The 19841-nt window shown below is 49.7% G+C and overlaps 2 protein-coding genes across 2 annotated transcripts in view; one reads left to right on the forward strand and one right to left on the reverse strand.

The window, feature by feature from the left end:
* Positions 1-3614, forward strand: part of ADAM19 (ADAM metallopeptidase domain 19) — an 83270-nt gene extending 79656 nt beyond the window's left edge. Inside the window, exon 23 of the mRNA XM_038534916.1 lies at positions 105-3614. Coding sequence (XP_038390844.1) covers positions 105-158 — 54 coding nt within the window. The 3' untranslated portion in view covers positions 159-3614. The remainder of the gene's footprint in view (positions 1-104) is intronic.
* Positions 3615-5406: 1792 nt separating this feature from the next.
* On the reverse strand, positions 5407-18407 carry NIPAL4 (NIPA like domain containing 4). The gene is made up of 6 exons (XM_038534917.1): positions 18321-18407; positions 15080-15319; positions 11974-12030; positions 10702-10792; positions 8576-8736; positions 5407-7748 (listed from the first exon to the last, which is right to left on the reverse strand). The coding sequence occupies exons 1-6, from the start codon at positions 18355-18357 to the stop codon at positions 7120-7122; spliced, it is 1215 nt and encodes a 404-aa protein (XP_038390845.1). The 5' UTR covers positions 18358-18407; the 3' UTR covers positions 5407-7119.
* Positions 18408-19841: the final 1434 nt, after the last annotated feature.

Raw genomic sequence — 19841 nt, forward strand, 5'->3', positions numbered from 1 at the left:
CAAGAATGTGGTTGAGAAAACAGATTCGTGCTTCTTTTTGCAGGGGTGAATTTCTAGAACAAAAATCAAAGACAAAAGCTTAGTGTTTCTCTTTCTTCCCACAGTTTCCTGAATACAGACCACAGAGGGCTGGGGGGATGATTGGCTCGAAGATATAGACCCCTCTAAAGGAGCTTCTGCCCTTCCTTGAGGACTCTGAAACCCCCAGAGGATCCGTGGCCATGGAATCCAGAACAAGCATGTTTGGCCACCTCCAAGTCCTTCCTCCCTGCTTTCCCTCCTCCCAGAACGACCACATCTCTGAAAATCTCCATCTTGACTCAGTGCCTCCTTGGCTTCCCTGGAGGCCCAGAGAGACTACTACCCAATGGCATCATAGTGTTTTGTGCAATATACTGCCCCGGGGAAGGGAGGGGAGAGCACGGAAGAGAATGAATGGCAGCTTCTCCTCCAACCTCCCTTCGGCTGGCCTGTCACCTCCCAGGTGTCAGTGGGGATGGTCTGGGCTGTCAAAGCTGGTAAACCCAACTGGGAAAGGTCCTACTCAGCCCTTCAGCCCAGGACTTAGCTTGGAGAAGCATCCATTCATGTCCTCTGGTGGAGGGTATGCATGAGAGCTTGCCATTGCCTCTGTCTTCCTCGAAGGTCCCAAGCTAGACAGAGGGTGGACACTTACTCATCCTTTTTAGCTCTGTGATTGAGAGGGGTCAAACCAGCCTCCACGGTGGCCCTGCCCGGGGCTCAGTTGACTTTACCACTCCTGGCTCTGTGGCCACATGTGAACAAAAGAAGTCCCCTCCCCTTCCCTCCCCCCAAGCCCCCACCTCCCCTGATTCACACGGGTCCCCCTGACTCTGACAGGTACTATTTGTGGGCAGTATAGACAGCAGAGGGAGCACCAGGCTTGGGCCTCCTCTGAGCCAATGCCAAAGGTTGCGGCTCTCAATGGAATCATTCTCGGTTGCCTATTGTTTTCTTCTCTTTCCAAGTGTGCTCGGCACTTCTGGTTTCTCCTTCAGAAATTTCTTCTTCCCCGCTCAGACCTACCTAATGTGTGGTGCTGCAATGAGTAGGTCTTCAGCGGTCCCAGCCTCCTGGAGTCCTGGTGCTTGTGACGTACATGTGAGGATCCTGCTTCAAGGATTGGCCACTGGGTATCCCATGTGGTTCTCAAGAGCATCCACTGGCCATGGCTGGGGGTCGAAGCTTTATTTGCCATTGTGTTTTGTGACCTCCGTAGAGTGACGGTCTTACCCCCTACTCCCTGATGGAAATCTAAGTAAGGTCCTCAGGGGTGGCAGCAAAGAGGGCAGAACCCCAGCCTGTTCCTAGGTCTGGTCACTGATTTGAGGCACGATCGTTGCCTTCTGAGCAGGGAGCTGACCTGTCTCTAGAGATCTGTAGAGAAGCAGCAGTCAATAGTCTTGAGGGAACAGTCTGAGCTGGGGCCACCAGGCTCTTTATCATCCACTTCCTTGTGTTCTTTCTTCTGGTCACTGCCCTCATCTGACCTTTACAGAAAGAACTTGGAGCAGCTGGGGAAATGCCACTCCAGTGGGTATTACCACCTGGTAATAGAGTTTTTTGGTTTCATATGAAGGCTATGGAGCAGGGAAGAAAGGCTATGTGGTGCTCTGCTCAATTGGACAACTTGTCACTGGAGATGTTCTCTGGTGATGGTCTCTCACCCCCAGAAGGGTGCTGTGCTGTCTCCACCTCCTATAGTGAGCTGTTGTTCACTCTTGAAAACCTCAAGGAAGAAGCTTGAGCTCTCACTCCCAACCACCAACCCAGGGCCCCCTTACAGTTCTCTGCACACAACGGGTGCTCAATAGATGTTCTCGGGTTTTAGACTAGTAGGAGATTTAGGATATGCCTCCAGGGACACACATGGGGTGGATTTAGAAAGATCTCAGGAAAATGAGGCTCTTTTCCCTCAGGTAGTCTGATAATCCTGCCTCTGTCTGCCAGACATGGGCCCTGGTTGATCCCCATAACCAGTTTCCACCTTCCTTGCTACCTGATTAGGTCAGGGGACAGCCTTCCATATAATTGTGCTACTCCAAACGCCCCAGGCCTTAAGGTCGGGTTCCAGAAAAGTAAAGGTGAAAACACTCTAGGAAAAAACAAATCACTCTTATGCCCACATGCATGCCTCACAGACGTTCCTGTGGTATGTCCCATACATCAGGAGGTGGAAGGCTCAGAAGTGAAAATGCCGCAGCCCTTCTGGCTGCAGGAGCCTTTTGAACTTGAAATCCACCCTCCCCACACCCATGCCAGAAAAAGCCCTGGGTTATATTTCCTTGTTTTTTTGTTTTTATTTTATGTTATTTTAATAGCCCCTCCATCCCATAAAATTGTACTGTGAACTGGAAGAAGGTTGAATTTTTAAAATCTGATGGAGACTTTTGGCAGCCGGTTCTATTTATGGTCTCACTTCTGGCTGCGCTCAGGGACCAGGAGTCGCCATATCGGCAGGCCGGAGAGGCTGCCCGGGAGCAGGAGCGACCACCAAGCACTCCCCTTTTCTCTCCTGTGCCCAAGTGCTGCTTGAGGTGACAAATAAAAGCAAATACGGCCTTAAGAGGGACTTTATTAGAAAGGATTACTGCAAGGTGGCGGAAAGGGAATTTGTAGTTAGGGCAGGGGCTCTAGGCAGAAGGCTCAGGTGAGCTCCCACAAGATCTGCGAGCATCTCAAAGCTCAGAAAGGAGAGGCCTTTCCTTTAACAGTTGGAGCAAACCTAGCCAGAGAGAACCGCACCTGGGGTGTCCTTGAGCTCAGCCTCCCTGGAAAGGGGCTGCTGCAGTGGGGTCCTGTGCAGACTCAGGCTGAGTGGGGGGCCAAGTTCAGAATTGGGTGGGGAGGAGATGAGCCTGGCTAGAGCTGGGTGGAGGGAACCAGCACTTTGTTCAGATGGACAAAGGAGCTAGCACCTCCATCCCCCTGTCTCAGAATTTTATCCCCAGTACCTGGCTCCAGGTTGTGACTACCTGCCTGCCATGAGGTCCTTTTAGCCTTGCTTACTTCTCCCTTTAAAGACCCTTTTCTGCCCCAGCTCTGAGATGCTTGCAGATCTTACGGGATTGTGGGAGCCCCTGCTGCATACTGCAGTAGCCCCTTGCTATCTCTTGCAATAGTCCTTTTGAATAAAACCTTCCCTTACCTATGTCCAAATTTGTTCTTATTTGGCCAAGGTTATGGAAGACTCGCATATTTTAAATTGGGGACCAGTTCTAAAGTTATGATTGTGTTGAATATGTGTATAACAGCTCTGCTGAACACCCAAGGGAATGCCAACTGGAAAGGTGCCCCATCCTTAGGGAAGCTTGCTAAGAGGGGTTCTGCAGAATCCAAGCCAGTGTCCCCAAAGTCACCCTTCTGTGCATCCTCTCACACCATCCACTGTGTGTACGTACGTGTCTGGGATCTAGGGCAATGTGAATTTTCTTTTTCTTTGGAGATTGTTCACGGAAAACAGATCCTCTTCTCTCTTGTCCACCTATTAATTGTTTACAATATTTGTACATCTATGCAAAATACTTGAATGGGCCATGGTGCCTTTTTTCCTTGTTTGTATTTAATTAAAATAAATTGTCATTTGAAATGTCTGGTTTGGCAGTTATTTTTGTTTGTTTTAATCTCCCACTGCTCAGCCTGGATGGGATCCATCCCATGAGGACTCCTCAGAAGAGTTCCCACAAATGACTGGCAGCCTGCCTGTCAGGCCATAGTGGAAGACCTGAAGCCACAGAAAAGCCCTGGGTTTTCCCGTGACCAGTCAAGGTGGGGTGTTTGTCTTTGTACCTGGACATAGGCTGGTCTAGTTTAGTTAGGTCTTGGATCATGAAAGGCATGAATGATCCTGGGATTCTCTGCTATCAGAGAACCCAGGTGGAAAGGGCTACACTCTCATGTTTAGGAGACAGACGAGATCCTGTGTTCGCCTCCTCATCTTCTTGCTAAGTAACATGCACTTCTGAGTGGGGAGAGACGTGCTCAAGGTCTGTCGGGCTGGGTGGGCAGGTGCACAGCCACGGTTAGGATTGGGTAGGCTTTCTGACTCCAGAGCCCTGTGTGATAATAGCTCACGCCTATTAGTGCCTTCCAGTCCACAATAGGACCCCACCCTCCTCTCATTTGATCCCCTCTATTTTGAGGTTCTCTAATTGGGAATCATAATAACCATGAGAGGAGGTAACATTTACCCAGTATTTAACGTATGCTGGCATTGTATGCTACTATCTTTATGTGAGTGATCAATCATCACATAAGCCCTGAGAAGTCTTTGGTATCTGATTATATTTTTCTAACTTCTCAGGGGTTTTGAGATTGCTGAAGGGTATCAAAGGCATCAAACACAAATGCTTTGACTATAAAAATGCCTGCTCATGAAACTAGCCCCTTCCCAAACACCCTTCATTTAAACTAGCCACTGTGTCTACCCTGCCAGCCAGTCTCTGGGCTGACAGTCCTTGATTGGTCAGCAACATATCACACAAAGCCTGGTCGGACAGACCTGGATCCAATCACAGCTCTGCTGCTTACTAGATGCGTGAGAGTGGATGAATTCCAGAACCCTGAGCCTCTTTTCACTACACAGTGGGAATACCTACCTCAAAAGTGTTGTGCTCATCGGTGAAATATTCCACATGAAAGCACCCACCTGTGCCTGGCACAAGCTAAGTGCTCAGAAACTGCTGACTATGTGAGTTTTAGTGTGGTTCTGCTGCACTTGCCAGGGTTTTATTAAGATCTGCTCTGGATTGAGAGCTGGCCACCAAGAGAATTTGGGCAAAGAAGGACTATAGGAACAGTATTGTTCCATATTCAATAAATGTTTTTATGAGTGCCAACTATGCGTTGGGCATTGAGAATAAGCAGCAAATAAAGACCAACTCCCATGGGGCTTATAACCAGACAGGGAAAACAGCACGGATCACAAGAAGAAAAGAAAGTAATGCCAGACTTAGTTTAGTCCTTTGGAGAGACATGTTGACTGGTGGTTCAGACTATAGGCTTAGAGCCAGAGAGCAACTTTGATTCTTCCTGGCTGTGTCACCTTGGGCGATTACTTAACCTCCCTGAGACCCTTTCCGCATATATAAAATGGAGATTAAAAATGTATCTACCTTGGGGATTTGTGAGGACTTAAAGAATTCACAGGAAGCTCTAAGTACTGTGCCTGGCTCCCAGTACGGGGCCCAGGCATTGACCAGGGATGAGTATCTTCAACTGATATTCCCAAAACAGCCTTTCCCACTGCAGTGAGGGTGTGGCTGTGAACACTACCATAAGGACTCTCTTGGCAGCCGCATCCCTCCAGAGATCAGGGACCAACCCCCCAGCACCAGACAAACCAGTTTAATTGTTCCATGTCCAAGGAAGGCCAAGACACAAGTATCAAGTAAACATGGTCAGAGGTCTTTATTCTTGACCCTGCAGCCCACACTCTCAGGGCCCTTAGATTACTGCCATTCTCAAGATCCAACATATTGCATTGATTTTAGTTACAGACAGAAATACACATTCATTAAAAGCCAGGGATTTGAGGCTGGAGGTGCAAGAAGCCAGCCTGTCAGTCAGACGGGCCCTTGGAGCATCAAGGCCAGCAAGAGTCTGGCCCAGGTTTGGCTGTGCTTAGGGCGTGGAACACAGTTTTGGGGTTATAAGGGGAGGCTCTGCACCCATTTGGGGGCTGAGGACCAAGCCTTCCCTCTTTATAGATACACTGGCTCTCTTCCTTCCCTTCCAACGGTGTGTCTACCAACTCCCATATCCTGGAGCCAGAAAGAAGGCAGGAAGGAAATCATCTTTCTCCAGCTGCTCTTGTTTTTTGAATGCTTCTGGCCAATGTGAGGAGACTAAAGACAGTCCCCAAAACAGATGGTGTTGGAGCAGTCACGACCTGCTGTTTCTCAGGGTGTCGGGGACTTGGCGGCAATCTGATCAACAGCCAGAACTCCCCCCACGCCAAGCTTACACCCCACTTGGTCACTGAAGTTCAGAGCTGATCCTACTGCTCAAGCCTCTAAGGCCATTACAGTCCAGAAACTACCCAGAGCCCTTTCCACCCGGGTTCTTGGTTGGGCATCAGAGTAAACACAGGAGTCAGCCCCAGGTTTCTAGAGGCCTATGGCTGCATTCTGCCAAATCCTGACTCGGCTCCTCCTTCTCGCCATCTCCCCAGATCCTATTTTGGTTTACTCCTTGAGGAAAAGGAAAGTTCATTCTGCCAAATGCTAGCTTGACAGCCAGACTACTTTTAAAAGCACTGAAAATGCTGTTCTCTTTCCAGAGAAATGAAACACTGGGTTGGACCAGCAGAGCATGGCTGTGGAGTATCTTTTGTTGTGTTCTTGTCATTTTGTTTTGAGTCCTAAGGTAATTGCCTGAATGTCCCAATGACGACTCCTTAGGATATAGAGAGAGACGGAAGGAGGTGGGGGATGGAGTGGAGTGGACAGAAACTAAGATGGTGACCTCCAGGCTGGAGCGCTCGGGGAACGGGGCTGGTAGAAATGTTCCCTGAGACATCAGGTGGCTTTCACAGTAAGAAGGTCAGCTGAGGTCATGCTTTTGTCTCCAAAGAGGAAGTGGCAAAAGCAGCAAGACGTCCCACATTAATTGTTGGCTCTGGATGGGGAGGCATGATGAATTGCTCTCTGGGCCTCTGGGAGTGGGAAGCAGCTGCAGTTCGTCCTTGGGCCGAGGAAGGGGATTCAGTCTCAGGAGAACTAGTGCTAGGGATTTCCTGACAACCAGCATCTCAGGGAAGTTCTTGGCCTCTGCTACATTCAACGGGTCAAATTCTCTCTTCTTCTCAACAACACGAAGATGGCGCTGAGGAAACAAGTGGGAAGGGAGGTCCAGGGGACCTGCTGGCACCAACAGAAAGTAGGGTATTTGGTCACTGAGGCTGTATCCATGAAGTTCTGCCGCCACCACTCACTGGGTAGGGATTTTCCTTCTGGAAACAGTGATGAGGTATAAACGAACATCTCAAGAGAAGAGAGCCCATTGGTAACAGTTGTGGTGAAAATGACCAGGTGCCTCTGAACTTGAGAGGTCAGGCTGTACCGTAGAGCTCATCTCCTCACTCATGTATTCCAAGCCTTAAGAATGGATTATAAATACTTTGGGCTTCTCTTCTGGTGATGGGGTGCTGGAAAGTTCTATATTATCCACAAGGACATTCTTGTCTTCTAGTCGAATGACAGTGGGCTCAGGGGTGGGAGATGGGGTTGGGTTTTTGTGCATGTGGGGCAAGCTGGTCTGGCTGATGTCCAGGTCTTTAAAAGCGTGAAGCATGAACACACCCAGAATGATGGTGACAAAGCCAGAGAGGGTGCCCACAATGTCCACTGCAGACATGCTGTACCATTCCTTGAAGAGGATGATGGAGGAGGTAACCACCACCGTGGTGAAAAAGACATAGTAGATGGGGAACACCAAGGAGGTATTAAAAATGTCTAGCGCCCTGTTGAGGAAGTTGACCTGAGTGCTGAGAGAAAGTGCCAGGATGAGGGACAGAATGTAGGGGAGGGGGTGCCGCACAACTGGCATCCCCTGGAAGAAGTTCTTTATGGTGATGCCCAGACCCTTGACAGCAGACACGGAGAAGGCCCCGATCACAGAGCAGATGATGATGTAAACGAGGATATTCCTTTGTCCATAGCGGGGGGCGATGACGAAGATGAGGATGAGGCACAGCACCAGCAGAAGCACAGCAAACACGATGTACCCTTCAGGAGGGGTGGAAAATAGATAATTGGAGCTGTAGAGGATGCAAGTAGTTTCTAGAGCCCTCCACCCACGGTAATGAGATATTAGCACTAAGGGTTGGGCTCTGAAGTCAGACAGACCTGAGTTCCAGTCCCACGTGACAACTTCTTAATAATTCGGGCAGGGGATTAATTACACCACAAGACTTCCATTTCCTCATTTGTAAAACAGGGCTAATAAGAGGACCTTCCTCATAGATCTTTTTTGGGGGGATTAAATGAGATAATACACGCTACAAGACTACGTCGTCCCCCCACTCATCCCCAGTGTGATGGTGTTTGGACAGAGGCCCTTGGAAGGTGATTTAGGTCATGAGGGGGTGCCCCCATGAATGGGGTTAGTATCCCTATAAAAGGGACCCCAGAGAGCTCCCCCACCCCTTCCACCATGTGAGGACACTGAGAGAAGATGGCCATTTGGGAACCAAATCTACCAGGGCCTTGATCTTGGACTTCCTGGCCTCTAGAACTGTAAGAAGGAAAATTCTGTTGTTTATAAGCCACCCAGTCTATGGTACTCTGTTATAGCAGCCTGAACAGGCCAGGACAAGGCATAGAATGTATTTAGAACCACGCCTGGCCCATAATAAACACACGATAAATGGCATCAATCAATACACAGCAGGCTGGGAAGCCTGTGAGCTAACCCTGGGACCAGCCCCCCCACCTCTCCTTCATTGGCTTTCTTCTCCTCCTGGTGGCAGCACCTGGCATGGTCAGCACGCAGCTAGGCCTTCCCTGTGGCTCATCCCCCAGTGCCTGCCAGCTCACAGGGCCTTGGAGCCTACCTGTGTCTTTCATCTTGGCAGCCATCTCAACTACGGTGGCGACCTTCTCTTCCTCAGGGGCGTGTATCACCATCACTGTGCTGCCGGCCACACAGATCACACAGCCCAGCTTCCCCAGCAGATTCAGACTCTCTCCCAGGAAGTAGGAGGACAGGATGGCACTGCATGTGGAAATGGGAGAGAGGGATTAGCAGCCGTGCCTGCCCCAGTGTCCTGAAGGGGAAAGGGGGCTGAGCAAGCATTCATGGAGAAGAACAGGTCAGGACTCACCACACCCCTCCTCAAAGTGTTTGAAATAGAAACTTGATGGGAGGGTTCCAGCGTGTGCCGGAGGAATCGACATACATGTGGACTTCTTTCATTTTAGAGACAAAAAGCCTCCCTAAATAGAAGGTCAGAAAAGCCCTTCGAGGCATTCTTGTCTAACTTCCCACCCGATGAGCACATCTTCCCTTAACATTATGAACAGATTGCTGTCAGGCTTGGCTTGTATACCTCTGATGGCAAGCAACTCACCCCTTCCCAAGGCAAGTGAATCTATTATAGACTTATTCTGGTCACCAAAAATATGACAACTTCTACTCATTATCCTATTCCTATTCCTTGAGTCATACAGAACACATCGATTCCTTCTTCCATTTGTATCCAATAATATAAACAACTATAATGACAATTACAGGCACTACGTCTTGGGCATGTATTATGTACTAGGTATTATGCTACAAATTTTCTACTTATTATATTTCATTAACATCCCACAACTCTTCGAGAAGTAAAATATACTATCCTCATTTTATAGATGAGAAAACTGAGTCTTGTAGAAGTTAACATAACTAGGCAAGGTTATACAACAGGTGAGTAGCAGGGCCAGGATTTTAGCTGAATTTCTGTCTAATTATAAAGCCTATGGGTTTTCCTCTATACCTCATTGAAGAGAATTCCTATGACTTCCCTGAGTTTTCTCTTTTCTGGCCCGAACACCTCCAGTTTCTTGCTAGTGATACCATTTTCATTCTCCTCACATTCTCAGATGAGGTGGCAGAGGTAGGGGAAGAAGGGAGGCAAATTGGGCAGGACAGGTATGCTCACAGGGCAGGTTTCTGTTTCTTTATAAAGGGAACATTAGCTTAGGGTAAAAAGCATTTGGCTGATCCAGGACTGAATTACTCCCCCAAAATTCTTGTTTAAGGTATCGAGAGAGAAGGGATTGATGTCCAAGCTCCTTTGACTGTATTCCATCTATCCTCTAAAACTACCACAAACATTTGCATTCAGGAGAGTCTGGGGACATTAGCCCAGGCTGAGGTCACATGATGGAGGATTTCCTACCTCTCCCAACTTCCTGGGAGTGGGGATTTGTACATTAATCAGATATGTGATAGTGGTATCACAGCTTCATCAGCCAACTGTGTAATGTGAGTCATGGTTCTGTTTGGTTTTGATTGTGTAAATGTTACAAAATTGTCATCAAGAGGATAAAACAAAACAGGGAATTATGGGGGCTGGGTATGGTTGGCTGTAATATACCTAGGCTCCCAGGTTAAGCCAATAATCACAGCCAGCTTCAAATGGGGCTCCAAGACCCCCACAGAGGAACTATGCTCATAGTTCAAGAAGAATGGGGCAATGGGAAGCACACACATTTCGTTCTTGAAGCAATGCCTTCAGGTAGGGGTTATTAGCATCCCCACTGAGCAGATGGGGAAGTTGAGGCTTAGAGTAGTGAAGTGACTGGCCCATGGTAATATAGATACTAAGTGGCAGAGCTTAAGGTTAGAACTCAGGGAGCGCTGGTCTCCAGCTCATGCTTCTCAACTTGCATGTTGTGTCCACTGAGACACCAAAAGACTGACATGAGACATTCAACATGGTGGCAGTGGAAGCCCTTACAACCAGCTTGGGCTTGGTCTGCCCCGCTATTGGCCAGTCATTTGAGGGGATGCTAGAACAGGTGGCTGCAAACAATCCAAGGATCAGGGGCTCTGATCAGCACGGTGCCTCTCTCTGGGAGCTGGAACCAACTCAGGTCCCTGGTTGCAAGTGGCAGTTGACCCCACTTGCAGATCTAGCCCTCAACAAACTGAATATAGGAAGGAGGCAGAGACAGCGTGAGAGGTGACAACAACCTTATGAGGACACTCAGTGCTCCCAAAGGTGTGACGACTGTTGCAGGAGCAAATGCATAGGCCCCAAAGTTGGCGACTTCTCCAGCAGCCACTAGGAAATAAAGAGAGAAAACAGGCTAGCGTGGTTTCAATGAACCATCTGCAGCCCAAATTAACCTGGGCAGAGACAGCATCATTCAGTGATCAACCGTTCACAGAATCCCAGGCCAGCATTCCCTCAAGTCTTGATCCTTACTCTTTCCCCCTGGTGAATCTGGTCAGAAGGTCAGGTCCAGACCAGCCTGATCAAATCCTTCCATTTTAAAGATAGGCGAGTGAGACCTAGTGTCGAAGGTCACGTGACAAGTTTGTGGAAGGATGCCTTCTTGTTCTTGAGGCATCCTGGCTTCTAGTTCAGGTCACAGTTGAGTGTACCTTGGGGACTGCCAATGTTTGGTCTGGATCTATAAGTTCTAGAAAGTGTTAATTACCAAATAAAGAAACATTTAGTTACTGATTCTCCAAGTAGCAGTTGGTCATGAGCCATCTGTCGCAGAGGAACTGTGTCTAGCCTAGACCGGTGGGCAGGTGGTGAGAAAGTATGACATTCCCAAGTAGCCGAATTCTCCACCTTTGAGTTTCCAGTTTGCAGACTCCTCCTACAAGTGCATTTCCTGTCTCTCCTGTAGAGAATGACCTGGGTGTGCCCTTTGAAAGTAGAAGATGAATGTGATAGCCCTGGCTAGGACTGGGACCTGACTTATAAATAGAAAGCTGGCTAAATTTCCATTCAAAAGAATTAGGGTTTTGAAAGCCAGACAGGATGGGTGGAAAGCCAGGGAAATGTGTGAATGTGCAAATTTAAGGAAACCATAAGTGGCAGACCAGCCTGGTTCTAAGTGAGCCAACACATTGCCTGTGGAATGGGAAAACTGGCTGAGGAGACCCAGCCTCTACCATGTGGAAGTCCCAACAGACTCCAACCGGCAGTGATGACTCTCTCCATGTCAAGGGAAGTTGAGAAATTACACCTTTATCATTAGCAGCTCTCTACAAACCCCGCTGGGAATACGTGTTTCCTGGCTGAAGGACTGACCAACTTTGGGTGGAGAATGTGATCTGATATATACAGAAAATGCTCTGCCTGCAAAGATGCCAAGGATTTCCCCCTTGAGAATCTGGGCCTCAGATTCACACTTTGTGCAATGAAGACAGAAAAAACGCATCCACCTCTCCTTTCATCTCCGCCTCTACCCTCAACGGGTCAGTGTCGTTAGGAAAGAACCCACTTACTGGTGAGGAATCCAGCCCACCACATTGCATCCTTCAGGTAGCCATACCCTCCGTCCACTGTAGAAAAGAATGGACACAAAGTTAGAGCTTGGCCATGCTTTCTCAGGCACCTTTCCTATGTCTACCTTCACTCCCTAATCTCGAAGTGTTAAATACATGTTCACTGTGGTTAGTCCTCTGGGCTTGCCTCTGGGTCCCTTCCTGGGTGAATTTATCCATTCTCAAAGTTTTAAATACCATCTTTACATGAGTGTCACATATGTATACTGAGCCTTTCGATGTACATCCGATTGCTTACTTGACATCTCCTGGATCTCTCACAGGCATCCCAAACTCTGTCCTAAATAGAACTCTTGATTCTAAATGCTCCCCACCCATCTACCAAATGAAACTCAGTAAGTGGCACCTCTATGTACCTCGTTGCTTAAGCCAGAAACCAGGAAACTACCCTTGACTCTCCTACTCCTCTACCTTCTGAATTCCATCCATCCTGCTGATTCCCTCTCCAAAGAGCATCTCACATGTGTCCACTCCACTACCATCTCGCCACCCCGATTCCAAGGCACAACCACCTCTGGCCCAGTGTGAGGCAATAGCCTCCTATGGTTCATCTGGTTACACTCTCATCATCCCTTTATAACCCATTTCCTCATAGCAACCAATGGTCTCTTAAGAATGTAAATCATATTGTTACTCCTCAGTTTGTAGCAGGCCAATGGCTTCCAAATACTCTTGGGATAAAGACCAAAATCCTCAACAAGCCAGTTCATAGTTTTGACCCTGTTCATGTTTCCAAAGGCATCTCTTGCCATACTTGTCATTACTATCTAGCCACTCAGGTTTTCTTTTAGTTCCTCCAAAATGATGAGCTCTTTTTGGCCTTAGGACCCTTGCATGTGCTTTTCTGTGTTGGGGAAAGTCTTCTTAACAACATTTACTTCTATCTACACTCTCTACCAGGACTTTGCTCGAATGTTGCTTCCCTTGAAATGCCCTCCCTGACTCCCTATCTCTGTTATTTCCCCCTTGGGATTCTCCTTCATCACACCCAAATCTTCTCCCTAATGACACTCATTTATAATTTGAGTTCATGTATTTATTTTCTGGCATTTCTCCCACTAAAATGGAGGCAGTATGAGGCCTGGAATTGTGTTTGCTTGGTTCACACGGTAGACTTTCAAACACTTGTCCAGAGGTAAAGGACAGAGCAGAAAAGACCACTGATCCTGACTTCCTCCCCGCTCCTCCCAGCTCTCCATTTAGGTGGCACCTGGCTCTAGAGCTGGGTATCCAACTGTCTGCTTGGCCCTTCACTTAGATTAACAGTAGTGCCGATACTCGTGCTGACTCTGTCCCAAGCCTCTTGGTAAACATGCTCCCTATCTTTTTTTTTTTAAAGATTTTATTGATTTATTCATGATAGTTACACAGAGAGAGACAGAGAGGCAGAGACACAGGCAGAGGGAGAAGCAGGCTCCATGCAGGGAGCCCAATGTGGGACTCGATCCCAGGTTTCCAGGATCGCACCCCGGGCCAAAGGCAGGCGCCAAACCGCTGCGCCACCCAGGGATCCCAACATGCTCCCTTTCTTCTCAATAATCCTAATGGCTGGAACTGTTCAGAACCCCATTTTACAGATGAGGAGACTGAGACACTTCCCCTGTCCAGGATCACATCACCAGGAATTAAAGAGCTGGAATTGGAACCTGGGGAGTGTGCTTCCAAAGCAGTGTCCCACAGAACACTAAACTGAACACGTCCCAACTTGAACCATCATCTTCCCATAAACCTGCTCGTCCTGAATTCTTCATCTCTGAAAACAGCACCCTCATCTCCCCAGTTGCTCAAGTGAGAAAGCTGAGTCAGTCTCGCCTCTGTCTGTACCCTCCCCTTGGAGCCAGTCAACACCAAGCCCAGTAAGTTCTACCTTCGAAGGCTATCTCTGGACTCCCCACTGTCTCCGTTCCCACTGCAACTCCCCTGGCCCAAGTTCTGCTGTCTCTCTTCCCTAACTGGTCTCCTAGGTGCCAGTCTTGTCCCCTAATCCATTGCCCACCCAGCAACCAGGAATCTTTTCAGATCCTAAATTGAACTGTCTTTCTCCTGTGTAAAACCTTTGTCACTTACAGTTGCACCCAAACCCTGTGGCACAGCTCCTAAGACCCTTCGAGATCTGGCCCCTCCCCCAACTCTTTCCACTGCCCTGTGCTCCAACCAGCCTGAACTCTTTCAGCTTCACTCATGCTCTCTCACCTCTGGGCCTTTGCACATGCTGTTCTTTCTGCCTGGAACACCACATCTTCCTCTTTTCCCCTTCATCTTGCCATCTCATTGTTTAAGTCCCACCTTCCGGATCACCTCTTATAGAAAAGCTCCCCTAACCTTCCAAGCCTGGGCATTACATGCACTCCAAATATTCCCAAAGTGTTCTGTATTTTCCCCATGATAGACAGCACGTCACACATTCTGGAACAATTGCCTGTTGACTCTCCTACATGATCAATGCCCCCATGGGACACTGTGTCCCCAGGTCCAGCATGGACCTGGCATACAACAGGTATATGGTAAATGATAATTAAATGAACAAATTCTTTAACATGATTCCTTTTCTTCAAAATGGGTTCATAGATATATACCTTATTTCCAAACAAACAAATCTCTTGTGGACAGTGACTCAATAATTCTTTTGTAGCCTGTAAGGGGGCTCCATCTGAGAGGCTGTGAGGGCACACTGGTGTGTGACGATGTCCTGGTCAGAGGTGTTTGCATTCCCATTTTGCAGGAAAGTTGGGGCTTGCCTATAATGACACAGCTTGTAAGAAAAAGAACGGGACTAGATCTGGGGTTTCTGATTCTTAGCCCTGAGACTTTTCCTCATCTGTACCCTCAATTAACTGATCTTAAAGTTCTCCAGAAATGTTGGATTTTAAAAGAAGGTCTCCTGTTGGTGGATTGGATTCCCAGTGGGGTTGACAAGGAGCCTTTTGTGACCATGTAGGCCAGGCTCTCCAGCTGCCGCAGAGGCCCCCTGTAAAGGAGATTCATGGAGCTGGCTGGGGGCTCAGCCGTCTAGCACCCCATGCCCACCTTCCCTACAAGGACCTACCAGCCCGCGTGGCCCCGGAGGCCACCAGTCGCTGAAGGCCTTTCTTCTTGAGGATGACGCTGCTGCCAATGAGGAAGCTGGACAAGAAGGCCAGGCCCAGGCCAATGTAGAAGCTATAGTTCTCCCTGAACCTCTCCTTCCAGGTGTGAGAGGTGACATTGCTGGGCACTGGGGTGCTGAGGTCACTGACGATCTGGCACAGGACTTGTTGAGAGGAGCAGTATAGGCTGATCAGGGAACCTGGATGGGAAGACCATGATAAGAGAGTCATGTTGGGGGCATCTGCATGCTTGCAAAATATTAGAATTGGCTAGTGTTTCAGATCCCATACTTTAGTGGCAGTGGGCCTCTGTCTGCACAATGGGCCTCAGCCCAACAATAACAGAGATTCACGGGGTGCTTACCCCAGGCTAGGGGTTTCATTTGCATGAACTCATCCAATTTTTATAACCATCTGTCAGATAAGTGCCATCTTGAATTCTCATTTCATAGATGAGACATAGAGGTCATGAAAGGTCAGGCACCTTGCCTAAGAACACAGACTGTCTGACTCCAGGACTCCAGCACATAACCACTAAGGTGTACCGATGCTCCACACACCAAGAAGTCTCCTCCAAGTTCTCAGGCATCACCGAATCCAACCTCCCGCATTTCCCAGGAATCCCCTCCCAGCCCCTGGACCTCCAACAGCTCAGGATCACACAGGTATTTTCCCCGCCAAGAGGCCTCTTCACTTCCATATCCCTACCTCCAGCCTTAGTGGACACTCCTGACGTTAACATGAAGGAGTGAGGCTAGAGAGCCCACAGCCCCTTCCAGGCCTGAAGATAACGAAATATAAGCAGACTGTTGGTTAGAGCTGACCATTTCCGGGCCTTATTCTAAGATCTCTGGTGCCCATGGTCTGTGGCTGGGGCCTCCTTGAAGCCTCAGAGGGATCGGTGTCCCTATGACGCCACGTAGAATCTTCTTTAGCTTGCTTTCCAAGTTCTAGAGATCCTGAGAGTCAGAATCAGCCCTCATGCCCCAGAACCTGCAAACCCTTGCTGGCTCTTCTGGGCACAAACACCAAGGACCATAGGACAGACTTGGGTCTGAGGGGCAGATCCTCAGCCAGAGGAGTTAAGTGGCTCAAGTTCAGTAAAGCACCATAAAGCACAGCCAATTATCCCTCACATGATCCTCTACTCTCAGGCTTTCCATGAGCATTTCTGTCATGGAAATGGCACAGTGATCATGTGCAGGGTTTTAGTTGAAGAAACTGGGGCCCTAGTACATTTGGTGAGCTGAACAAGACTGCACTGGTGGCAAACGGGAAGCCAAACTGTTCCCAAGTCCATGTGACGCCAAAGGCCTGCTCTTCACTGCTACACACAACCCACGGAGCAGGCAGCAAGGGTGGGGGTGGGGTGGGTGGTTCATCTGGCCTCTTGCGGGTTGTTACAAATTCTGAATTCATTACCAACATTTCAAATCGGATTTTCCATGAAAACTCAGCTTTTGAGCTGCCTCCATTGACCTTATCAAGTTCACCTTCCCAGAGCCAACAACTGATTGCAGCTGAGAGTGGTTGCCCCCTGAGGACAGGCTCTTTGAAATTCCCCCAAAGTCTGTACCAGGGTCCCTTCATCCATTTTGGTTATGTGCTCAGCCTCTGTAGGCATTTGAGTTTGTGAAAACCTTCTGATTTTTCTCAAACTGTGGGTCACAAAACTACAGGCTCCTGTGCCAGGGATGTACGCCTGGGCCAGGCACTTCTCCTCAGACCAGTTAGAACTACAGGCCACTACAGCACCAGGTGTGCCCCAAAGTCCACGGTCATGCAGCTCTGGCACTGGCGTATCTGGATCAGAGAGTGGCATCTTGGTGGAATAGAGTCAGGGCAATGTTGACCTTTCTTCTATGGCACAGAAGCTCAGAACAATGGTGCTGGGAGAATCCCGAGAAGACAGCCTGCCTAACTCTCTTACTTGCAGGCAGGAGAACTGAGGCCCTGAGAAGGGGAAGGACTTCTTTGAGTCTCACAAAAACCCAGTAGCAGAGCTGGACCTGGAACCCACCAGGGGACATCCATGTGTCTTTTGCAATGGGAGATGCCTCTTCCTGACACCTGTGTCACAATCAAGAAAGGGTAAGACAAAAAGCCATTGCCAACCCTAATCAGATTTGGTCTGACCTCTCACAGCTGTTCTTCAGTTCAGACAGTCGAGTCTGGGGAGTTCCCTGAACTCAGGAAATGAGCCAGAGCTAGGACATGGGCCAAGGAAGGTGACTCCCAAGAGGAAGGCCAATCCCATTCCCACCCCCTTCACCTACCATCCTGAAGGTGCATCTCCAGAGGTGGAGCCAAACAGTGAGCTTGCCTGTTTTGGGGAGGCCTGAGGCACCCAAGGGCACAGCACCCTCCCCTGAATTGAGTTTTCCCATGAAGACAAAAAGAAAAGGAGAGCGGGATGGTGGCCAAAGAAAATCCAATTCCGAGGAGGATGCTCATTAGACAAATGGGTGTTGGGCCTGGTGAGCCCCACTTCTGTTCCAGAATATGCGAGGACCAGGGCATGAATTCTTCCCCAGGGGAAGGTGAGGCTGAAAATGGACTGCATTGTTGGACGCCAAAGCCAGCCAACACCCAAAGAGCTGGCTCTGAACACTTCACTAGAGAAAAGAAGTTCGAGAAACAAGGCTATCTGATCAGCCGCTCAATTTTAAGAGGGAGTAGCGAAGTGGAGACATACCAAGAGGAAGCATAGCGGTGGGGGTACGGGGTTTAGAATCCGATCTAGTTTTATATCCACTTCCCCCACTGCAGGAGCTTGAGCAAATTATCAGGCTTTTCAGAACCCCGGTTTCTTTCTCTCCAGAAAGGAGGCAGCAAGGTAATAATACCCACCTGCCCTCTAGAGTTAAGGGTTAAATGAGATAATGTAGGTAAAGGGCCCAGTCTGCCACCCGGTGCCTGGTAGGAATCCCTCCAGTAAAGCTCCGGGTCCTTGCTTATCCGGGGTGCGTGGGTTTGGGGTGAGGCTCTGCGCCCCCTCCCTCAGCTTTGGCGGGCCCCAGGCAGCAGCCGGACCGGGCAGGTGCTTGAACCTGCGGCAACTGTACAGAAGGAAGAGCCGGGGGAGCCCCCTCTGGCTGCCCCGCCCCCCTCCGCGCGCTGTCCCCCTCCGGCGCACCCCCCCAGCTGCCCGGCTCCAGGTTGGGGAAGGGGCCAGAACCCCGTCCCCGCCCCCGCACGCACCGTTCTGGCAGCTGGCGTTGCCCGCCGGCCGCTCCATGGGCCCTGCGCGCCGCCCCCGCGCCGCCGCCTGCGCCCCGGCTCCCCGGCTCCCGGCGCCCCGGCTCCGAGCAGGTGGCCGCGACTCGCCCCGCGTGCGAGAAGCAGCCGGGTCGGCCCCAGGGGTGGAGAGAATGACGCGCCCCGGAGGGGACGGTCCCCGGGGAGGAGTCACCCCGCGTCCTGGGCGACTCCCCGGGCCGGGGGCCCCGCGCTCCAGATGCCCGCAGAGGGGCGCGCGGCTCCGGGGTGCGGAGGCTGCGGGGCTCCCCAGGGCCCAGGCGAGGGCGCGGGGCTCCCGGCGCCGCCCCTCCGCCTCGAGGGACTGCACCAGCTGCGCGGGTCACAGGGCTGCGTCCCGAGGTGGCAGAGGGGGACATTGCCTGGCCGAGGCGCAGTGGGAACGTGGGGGCCGACTGCAGCCCCGGGGAGGGGGGAGGGGAGCCCCTGGTGTTTTCCCGCCTGCCTGCCTTCCTGGCCTCCGACTTCCCTGCCTGCCCGCCTTGTTCACTCATTCAAGGTAGATCTGATGTGTGCTGGACGCTGGTGCACAACAGACACTTAGTAGCAGGCGCTGAATAAACGGCCAGTACCTGTACGCGCAATGAATGGATGACAGAAGTTTGGCAAATTGAATGAGAGAAGTAAAATTCTCCTTCCAAGCGATTGGAGACCCACAGGAGTCAGATATACTCTCTGTCCCTGGAGAACCTTATATATTAATGAGAAAAACAAAATAGGATCTACTCTCTAGAAGCTGGTGTCTTCCAAATCACCCTGAAAAAAAAACTAGTTATGGAAAGTATAGTTACTACTATGGGTAATAGTAAAAATAAATTAGAGAAACACTGTGTTGGACCTTAAAAACACTTGTAGTGCTTACTAGAGGCCAGGTGCCGTTATTAGTGCTGAAAAATCCCTGTTCATTTAATCCTCAGGACAACCGTGTGCAGTACGTATTTTTCATTATTTACAGAAAGGAAACTAAGGCGCAGTGCGATCAAGTAACTTACTGGGTTTCCCAGCTAGGAAGTGGAAGAGTGAAGAGCAAGCAAGAGAATGTTCCCAGTGGCCACACGAACAGGCCTAGCATTTTAGACTGAAATACACTCCTGCTCCTGAGTAGTGAAGACATAGGACCACCAAGGAAACAGTGGCCAGTTCTGGCAATGGTGGTCACCACCTCCTGGAGGAGGTAGCTTTTAAAAATAATTACTTATGGAGTCTTCACTATGGGACAGACCCTGTACTAAAACCTATACAGACATTATATCATTTGAGCCTCCTACGAGGTAGGGACCATTACTCTCTCCATGGTACAGATGGGGGAAAAAAAGTACTTTAAGAAAACCTTTTGGGGACACCTGGGTGGCTCAGTGGTTGAGCATCTGCCTTTGGCTCAGGGCATGATCCCGGGATCCGGAATAGAATCCCGTATCAGGCACGTTGTGGGAAGCCTGCTTCTCCCTCTGCCTGTGCCTCTGC

Source organism: Canis lupus, chromosome 4 (assembly GCF_011100685.1).
Source record: "Canis lupus familiaris isolate Mischka breed German Shepherd chromosome 4, alternate assembly UU_Cfam_GSD_1.0, whole genome shotgun sequence".
Lineage (NCBI taxonomy): Eukaryota > Metazoa > Chordata > Mammalia > Carnivora > Canidae > Canis > Canis lupus.

Bases quoted from the DNA above. Each gene is read 5' to 3' on its own strand.
- NIPAL4 (XM_038534917.1), bottom strand. From the start codon at position 18,357: ATGGAGCGGCCGGCGGGCAACGCCAGCTGCCAGAACG. The intron at 8,737-10,701 runs GTTGTTGTCACC...TTCCACATGCAG, and splicing joins GCACTGAGTGTCCTCATAAG to TGCCATCCTGTCCTCCTACT. The intron at 7,749-8,575 runs GTAGGCTCCAAG...CCCCTCCTGAAG, and splicing joins TGCCAAGATGAAAGACACAG to GGTACATCGTGTTTGCTGTG.